Consider the following 10,000-nt stretch of genomic DNA (forward strand, 5'->3'; position numbering starts at 1 on the left):
AGTCCGATAGAATAAGTACGGGCTTACAAAGAACAAGTCCTGGGGGTCGCTTTGTTCGACTAAAGATGGTTCTCCAGCATGGCCGCAGTCAAATGACACACAAGTAAAAGAATAAAAAAAAGTAATGGTTTAAAATGTTGGCATGAGGCCAAAAATATCGGGGGAGGGGTAAGTCAATTACTTCAACCCCAGCATTCAACTGGTACTTTATTTATCGACCCCGAAATGATGAAAGGCAAAGTTGACCTCGACGGAATTTGAACTTTGAACGTGAAGAACCGGAATAAATGCTGCTATGCATTTTGTTCGATGCGTTAATGAGTTCTCCAGTGCGTGGCCTATAATAATAATAATAATAATAATAATAATAATAATAATAATAATAGTAATAACAATAATAATAATAATAATAATAATAATAATAATAATAATAATTATCATATAATAAGAGTAATAACAATAATAATAATAATAATAATAATAATAATAAAAAATAATAATAATGAGTATACAATAATATATAATAATAATAATAATAATAATATAATAACAATAATAATAATAATAATAGCTTCAAATTTGGTCACAAGGCCCACAATTTCAGGGCAGAGGAGGGAGGTAAGTCGATTACATAAACTCCAGTACTCAACTGGTTCTTATTTTATCGAACCCGAAAGAAGGTAAAGTCGACCTTGGCGGACTTTGAACTCAGAACGTAAAGATGGACAAAATGCCGCTAAGCATTTTACCCGGGTGCAAACGATACTGCCAGCTTGTCGCCTCACTACTACTACTACTACTACTACTACTACTACTACTACTACTACTACTACTACTACTACTGCTAATAATAATAATAATTGGAACCGCTAGAATACGGAGTATTGCCTTAGTTCACTGGTAGTGAGCATCTGACACCATAGTACATCTCCAGCGTTAGAAGCTGTGCACGACAATAAATAATAATAATACTAATAATAATAATAATACTTAATAATATAATATAATCATATTTTATAATAATAATAATCTATAATTATAATAATAATAATGATGATGATGATGATAATAATAATAATAATAATAATAATAATAATAATAATTATTATTATCATAATAAAATAATGATGATTGATGATACTAATAATAATAATAATAATAATAATAATAATAATAATAATAATAATAATGATGATGATAATAATAATAATAATAATAATAATAATAATAATAATAATAATAGTAGTAATAATAATAATAATAATAATAATAATAATAATAATAATAATAATGATGATTATGATAGTTGGTTCAGGTTTTGGCTGAAGGCTAGTAATTTGAGGGCAAATTGATTACATAGACTTGGCTGCTACTTTATTTTATCAACCCTCGCTGGGATGAAATGTAAAGATGATCTCGGCGGAATTTGAACTCTGAACGCAAAAGTGCCTGAGCCAATGCAATATGACATTTTCCGACGTTCTAACGACTCTGCTATCAGTGTTGTCAAACTATCGGCCCTCCTACTTGACTAGTACTATATTTTCGTCGAAACCAAGAAGAAGATGATAGTGGCGCTGATAGTGATGGAAAACGGGGGCATATACAGTGAGGATGGGTGAAGAGGAAGCCCATAATACCGAGAAGAGAAAAATGAAGCGCCACCTACCTCTCCAACTACACATTCCTCACCGTCTGCGCACTATAGCATCCACTTCACCCCAAAAAAACCCCACCACAACAGCCACAACCACCATCACTACTACTACTACTACTACTACTGCTGCTGCTGCTGCTGCTGCTGCTACTACTACTACTACTACTACTACTACTACTACTACTACTACTACTACTACCTGCAGTGAACATTTAACCAACAATAACTACAAACTCTCCGACGATCATACTAACCACCACCACCGCTACCACTAGCCCTAAATCCCGCCCGCCCCACTCTATTGCACAATCCACCACAACTACTACCACCGCTACTACCACCACCACCACTGGCCACAATCACACCCATCAACCATCAAAACCACTACCACCACCATTACCTAACTTACGCACACACAGTCACACACAACTACCACCACGATCAAGCAATAACCCCCCCCCACACACACACATACTACACATTGTAATCTGTGCTCCACCCCTCCACAACAAACACATACTACGGTTACCTACCACTAATACCTGGAAGCACTCCGTCGGTTACGACGATGAGGGTTCCGGTTGATCCGAATCAACGGAACAGCCTGCTCGTGAAATTAACGTGTAAGTGGCTGAGCACTCCACAGACACGTGTACCCTTAACGTAGTTCTCGGGGATATTCAGCGTGACACAGAGAGTGACAAGGTCGGCCCCTTGAAATACAGGTACAACAGAAATAGGAAGTAAGAGTGAGAGAAAGTTGTGGTGAAAGAGTACAGCAGGGATCACCACCATCCCCTGCCGGAGCCTCGTGGAGCTTTAGGTGTTTTCGCTCAATAAACACTCACAATGCCCGGTCTGGGAATCGAAACCGCGATCCTATGACCCCGAGTCCGCTGCCCTAACCACTGGGCCATTGCGCCTCCACACCACTAATACCCCCACCAATACCACAAACACTTCAACTACTACCCCCACCATCACCACCCGTAATATATACAAATACACACACACACACAATTAACTTAGCAACTAATTACAGAAGTATGTATTAACGTGAACAACACAACTTCGGACTAAATCTGTTGTGAGTCGGGACTAGTTTAGTAGGTATGTTGTTGTTGTTGCTGCTGCTGCTGCACTGTGACGTTGCTGTATTGTTGTGATGCTTTTCTCGTAGTTGTTACGTTGCTGTGATGATGTGAAGTTGTGCTTCACATTTTTGGCGTCGTTGTCCCGCTCTTGCATTGTTGTGCTGTCGATGATGTGTGGCTGTGGTGTTTATAGTGTTGTTGATGTATCATACTGCAGCCCGGCCCCGATTTAGACCTAATGGATCCCCGAGGCAAACAGCTTTTGAGGACCCCCAACGATTTTGTTAACTGCAAACGTAATAAGATGATAATGTGTGCCTCTTTAGATCTAGGGGTTCCAGTTTGAAAAGGCATCAAAATTCAATGCTTCGGTGAATTCAGAGGGATTCACATATGCTGGCCTTTTAAAACCTATAAGGGCACAAATCTAAAAGAGGATTCAAAAGTTTGCGTCCCAACGACAAGGTTCCGGGTTCAGTCCCACTGCGTGGTACCTTGGGCAAGTGTCTTCTATTGTTAGCTTGGGTCGACCAAAGCTTTGTGAGTGGATTTCGTTGACGGAAACTGAAATAAGCCTATTATGTATGTATATATATGTGTGTGCGCGTGTGTGTCTCGCACCACGGCTTGACAACCTGTGTTGTTGTGCTTACGTCCCCGTGATATAGCAGTTCGGCGAAAGAGACCGATAGAATAAGTACCAGGCTAAAAAAGAAAAGGTAGGGGGAATAATAATTATTTTGCGTCGATTCTTTCGACTAAAAATTCTTCAAGACCGTGCTCCAGCATGGCCACGGTCTAATGACTAAAACAAGTACAAAAAAATCGATAAAATTAAAAAGAAATTACAAATCATTTATTTGATTGTTGTAAATATACTTTTTCAAGTTTTACCTTCAAGGTTTAGGCTGCTTTGAGTTAAAGCTCCTCCGTGCTAGATTGAGGGTTCCCTGGATTAAGGTCCTTGCATAAATCCTGGCCCCGACTACAATAGCGTGTTCTAGTGTTGTTGCTGTGTTGCTGTTGTGGTACTTGGATCGTGGGGTTGTTTTTAGCCCCCGGTCATTGCTGAGTCACGTAGACATTTCATACCCCTAACGCCGAGGTCGACTTTGCCTTTCATCCTTTCGGGGTCGATAAATTAAGTACAAGTTACGCACTGGGATCGATGTAATCGACTTAATCCCTTTGTCTGTCCTTGTTTGTCCCATCTATGCTTAGCCCCTTGTGAAAGAAATAAGTAGACATTTCATACCCTCTTGTCTGTTTTTGGCTACACTATACAATGTATCATTCCTTTTTATGCAGACTGTTGGGTGGACTTTGAAGAATGTTCGGCTGCTGTTTCTAGAAGAGTTAGTGACTACATAAAGGCTTCTTTGATGCATTTTTTTTGGGGGGGGGGGGTATGGTGTATGCGTTGTAGCTGAGTGTCCTAGTGTTTGTGGTGTTGTACAAATGTGGTGAAATGGTTATGTTGTAGTGACGGTGTAGTGTAGGGTATGTGTGGTAGTAGCTGTGTGGAGTAGGGTCCTTTTTGTAGTAGTTGAGCAGCGTTGTGTATGTTTGTGTTACAGTGGTGGTGTAGCGTGTTGTTTGTGTTGTAGTTGCTCTGTGGTAGAGTGGCTGTGTTGTAGTATTGTAACTGATGTTGTTTACTGAGCGGACACCATCAAAAGCGTTCCCGACATGTCCATCCCATTTTAATAGATACCTATGCCTAAAATATCCAAATTCATCCTTTCCGTTTTTGAAAGGTGTTAGAGTGGGATATGAGGGAGATTTAGCGGTTACTTCCAGCAAATCCATTCGACCGTGTACAGCGAAAGCTGCCAACCTTTTTTACAACCAACAGCCACCTTTCGTTTACATCAAATTTCCCATTTTTCTTAGGCTTTTCAAATAAACTTGTAACAAGCTCTCAGACCCTCAAGATGTCCACGGATCGAAGATAGGAAACTGCTTGCGTAGAGGCTCCTTCATGTGATTGTATTAGTAGCAAAGTTTAGTAGCACTCATGTTGTTGTTGTTGGTGATGATGCTGCTGTTCCTTAACCCATGAATCAACAGATCTAGCATCAAATAGAGATATTTCATTTTATCCGTCTTTCAAGCATGAACTGTTCAATGTCCTTTCTTTCAAAGGCGATACTCTGTGATTTGAGGTAGATTTGGCTGCTATTTCTACAGGTAGGGCGCCCGAGAGAAATTTGACAAAGTGTAACAAAACTCAAAACTACTCTCTCAAAATTAAGGACGCTTAGCAATACTCTTTTATTTAGGGGAGTTAACCTAGAAAATAATCACGGGGACCCATTTTGGCTCTCTTGGCTGAGGAACCTTCATAGGACCCTGTCTGCGGATCAGGTGTCTGTGCAAAGGCTCCATTAGTGTTGATGTTAATGTCTTTGTTCTTATTTACTACCATAAGGGCGTCGAGCTGGCAGAATCGTTAGCGCGCCGGGCGAAATGCCCAGCGGCATTTCGTCTGTCTTTACGTTCTGAGTTCAAATTCCGCCGAGGTCGACTTTGCCTTTCATCCTTTCGGGGTCGATAAATTAAGTACCAGTTACGCACTGGGGTCGATGTAATCGACTTAATCCCTTTGTCTGTCCTTGTTTGTCCTCTCTGTGTTTAGCCCCTTGTGGGTAGTAAAGAAATAGATATTTCGCCCGTCGCTAAGTTCTGAGTTCAATTCCGCCAAGGTCGGCTTTGCCTTTCGGGGTCGATAAATTAAGTACCAGTTACGCACTGGGGTTGATGTAATCAATTATTCCCCTCCCCCAAATTTCTTGTGCCTAAAATAGAAAGGATTATTTACTATGGTATAAATGCCCTTTTTATCTTTCATGTGTTCCAGTCTGCGGCCATGCTGGGGCACTGCCTTAGAGAGATTTTAGTCGAATGAATCGATCCCAGCACTTATTTATGTATCTTTTTTCTTTTATTTTTTAGAACTGATACTTATTCTATCGGTATCTTTGCCGAAACCGCTAAGTCACGAGGAGGTAAACACACAAACACACCCACGCTGTGGTGATGGGGACAAGACACACACACACACACACACACACACACACACGCGACGAACTTCTTTCAGTTTCTCTCTACTAAATCCACTCACAAGGCTTTGGTCGGCCCAAAGCTATAGCAGAAGACATTTGCCCCGCAGTGGGACTGAACCAGGAACCATGTGGTTGGGAAGCAAGTTTCTTACCACACAGGCTCGTGTGACTGGGTTAACTTTGCATTTCATTGTCCTGGGATCGATAAAATAACGAAGAACTTGTAATTTACAAAGAATCGATAAAAGCCAATATCAATATCCCCTTCAAATTCCCGACCCCGAGATCTTTATAGGAAACGAGGATTCCTCGTTGGATGACTGTCTCCTTTGAGGTTCCAGGTTCAAATTCGACTCGTGAGGTTGTTAAAACAGTAACAGTCAAGTACAGGAGGGCGGTGATAATATTAACCGATAGCTTCCTCTTTCTTTGAGCTTTCGACTCTGAAATGATACTTTCTAATGTAAGGCTCGAAGGAAGCGGGTTAGTCAATTAGATCGACCTTGGTGGAGCCGGATGATATGCCGCTTAGCGTTTTGCTCGGCCAGCTCACCGCCGCCTTATCATCTGGAAATTAGAAAACAGAAATAATTTGTCACCGTCTTTTATCTTGTACTTGTTTCTGTCATTTGACTGCGGCCATGCTGGGGCACCGCCTTCAAGAATTTTTAGTCGAATTAAACAACTCCACTATTTTTCTTTTCTTTTAAGCCTTTTACTTATCCTATCAGACGGTTTGCCGAACCGCTAAGTTACGGCGACGGAAACACACCAACACTAGTTGTCAGACTGTGGTGAGGACAAACAGATACAAAGACACTCACGCACGCAACACACACACAACATATACAACGGGCTTCTTTCAGTTTCCGTTCACCAAATCCCCTCACAAAGGTTTGTTCGGTCTGAGGTTATAGTAGAAGACACTTGCCCAAGGAGTCAAGCAGTGGGATTGAACCCAGAACCATGTGTTTGGAAAGCAAGCTTCTTACCCCACAGCCACTCCTGTGCCTAATGCTGTTTATTTCTCTCTTTCTCTCTCTTTCTTTCTTATCTGATTTTGTGTCGGTGGCGGTTCTCATTGTTGGCGCTACATCAACTTCAATGAAGCTGTCCAGCATTTCAGCTTGTTTTTAGACGATGGAATTTGAAGGAAAATTTGACTGATCAGTTCTTTATATTATCAAAACTTGTACGATGAAAGGTAAAATTAAGCCATCGGACAAGAAGAGATCTCCATCCAGCCCGGTTGTGGGCTCGGCTATGAATCTGCTCCAAGGCTTGGACCATATCTTTCTACGCAGTCCTCAATAAGGTCTTGACAGATCTGTCTCGTTTCCTACGCCTCTGCCCTCCACTCAAGAGAAACCCCCATTGGTCACTTCATAGCCATGTGCATGCTCGAGTATCATTTTTTGCCGCCGCGCAGCCACGATCCCTTACTGGGTCCTCCCCTTGACCCTTTCCATGTTTTCTTCTGTTGTGACGTGATTCCGCCAGGAGATCCTCGCCGTAGTGTTATGGCAATATCTGTGGAAGATATCTTCGTCTTTGCTGCCAGTTACTTCGTTACTCGACCATTTTATAGACGAGAAAAATGCGATGACGACAGAATGAACGAATAAACGATGATCTTATGAAATGCATTGGCTTACAGTTGTTTCTGCAATAAGATGCTTCGGACTCATAGTTGAGTGCCTGAGTAACACCTTATAGCTTCGTCAGAGTCTCGAATATGAAGTGCAATTTATTCGTTTATTCCTTTGTCATCTCATTTTCTCATTACCGCTCTCTTCTCGACTAATGCTTCGTTTTGAAGCACACCCACGTTGAGTTCTACACCAGGTCTTGCAATGCGCAAGCGAAATATATATATATATCTATGGTCCATGTAAATGTTCGGAGAGCCCAAGGAGTACTTGGCTGGTTGAGTATTCCGTAGATACCAGTGCTTCCTAATGTAATCTTTACGAATCAACTTGACAAAAGTCTGTGCCATTTAACAGTCTTCAGCAGAGTTTCCATTAATTCGAATCAAAGTGCAGCCATTGGGCTGTGGCCATGCTGGTTTACGTTCTGAGTTCAAATTCCGCCGAGGTCGATAAAATAAGTACCAGTTGAGTACTGGGGTTGATGTTATCGCTTTACCCCCTACCCCACCCCAAATTTCTGGCCTTGTGCCAATATTTGAAATCAATATTTCAGTGCATAAATGAATATGTATAGACCTGGAGGAATACATACACAAATGTGATTGTTTTTCATCTCGAGTAAAATAAATTTTATGATTTCATCAACGAAGCCAGCCTCATCCAGTCTGCTCCTTCACTCCACCCCCACCATCGATAATATTAACCGTACAACATTCATTAACCCCCCCCCACCTCCACACTTAATTATAGACTTATAGACTTTGTACAACGTAGCGAACAGAAGGTGATCTGTTGAAATGATCCGCGTAATCCGCTGGTCACACTCCACTACACCTAACACACAAATACGTGTGTGTGTGTATATATATATATATACAATATAACATACATACATACATACATACATACATATATACATACATTTATGGCATGTATATATAAATATATATATATATATATATATACGTATATATATATATATATATATATATTATATATATATTATATATATATACGTATATATAATAAATATATGAACGTACTTAAATATATAGTATATAATATACGTATGTATATATATATATATATATATATGTATATACATATATTATATATGCATAAACATGTATATATTGCATATGTAGATATATACCTATGCATATATATGCATATGCATATATTATATAACATATGTATATAATGCATTTGTATATATGTATTTATACATGTATATGCATATATGCATATGTATATATAATTGCATATGTATATATGTATGTATATATAAATATATATATATTTAGATGTATATATATGTACATATACACATCAGTAAGTATGTATATTTGGACTTTATATATGAATATGCATATATGATGGAAATGTGTGTGTGTGTATGTTTGGAGAGTAAAAGTAAGAGAGAGAGGGAGTGAGGGAGTGGTTTGAAGAAAGAGACATTCGCATATTCATACACCACACACACACACAACTCGCACACCCATAACCATTTATTCATAAAGACACACATAATTTAAATAATGAACTCAATGCGGTTAATCCGATGTATTTTATATTATTCAGTCAAAGCTTACAATTTATCATTTCCGTTCTCAAACGAACTTCATCAAAGCTTAATGTTCTGAAAGTAATAAAAATAATTGTTTTATATACGCGGCGGAAAATATATGTAAAAAAAAGTTCTCGGGAAAATAAATGAATAGATAAAGGTATGAATGTATTAAAAAGTGGGTGGAGTTAGAGGTGAGACCGTAATTCTACATAACATCGAGGCACACAGAGTGGCTACAGTTTAAATTATATGTTTAGAATAAATTATATTTTATTTTATAGAAGAAAAGTGATTAAAAGTGGAGAGGAGATGCGACTTAAATCAGTGATAAAATCAAAGCATAATGTTAAGAAGACTACCTCGGTATCGACATACATACATGCATGCACACACACTCACATGCACCACATATGTATGTGTTATGTGTGTGCGAGCGTGCGAGCGTGTATCTATCTATCTATCTATCTATCTATCTATCTATCTATCTATCTATCTATCTATCTATCTATCTATATCTATATATTTATATATATATATGTAGTATTATAATATATATATATATATATATATATATATATATATATATATAATATATATATTATTATATATATATATATATATATATAATATATATAGATTATATATATATAGGAAAAACAAAAATAAAACTGCTACAACGAAAGGGGAAAGGACATACACGGACTAACAGAGACCGTAATCGTCCGGAAGCAGCGGTCGAAACTGATCGATCAGTTTCGGCCTTTCGCTGTTGCCTCTTCAGTCGCCTCTTCCGATCCATGGCTAACTTCCTGCGCTTGCGATGATTCCTCAACTAAGAAACGGTGGAAGCTTGAGTGAAGGAGTTCCTTGTCCCGAAGGGCAAGCACTAGTATCAGCGTGGGATCAAAAGAACTTTCAGAGAGGTGGCATCCGACGGTGCAATAGGATGACCTCCACTTTGG

The 10,000-nt window shown here is 39.1% G+C and overlaps 1 protein-coding gene across 1 annotated transcript in view; it reads right to left on the reverse strand.

Moving 5' to 3' along the window:
• The window catches only part of LOC115223202 (transcription factor COE1), a 93,779-nt gene extending 83,942 nt beyond the window's left edge, over positions 1 to 9,837 (reverse strand). The window contains exon 1 of the mRNA XM_036512096.1: positions 9,736 to 9,837. Coding sequence (XP_036367989.1) covers positions 9,736 to 9,837 — 102 coding nt within the window. The remainder of the gene's footprint in view (positions 1 to 9,735) is intronic.
• Positions 9,838 to 10,000: the final 163 nt, after the last annotated feature.

This window comes from Octopus sinensis, linkage group LG22 (genome assembly GCF_006345805.1).
Source record: "Octopus sinensis linkage group LG22, ASM634580v1, whole genome shotgun sequence".
Classification (NCBI taxonomy): domain Eukaryota; kingdom Metazoa; phylum Mollusca; class Cephalopoda; order Octopoda; family Octopodidae; genus Octopus; species Octopus sinensis.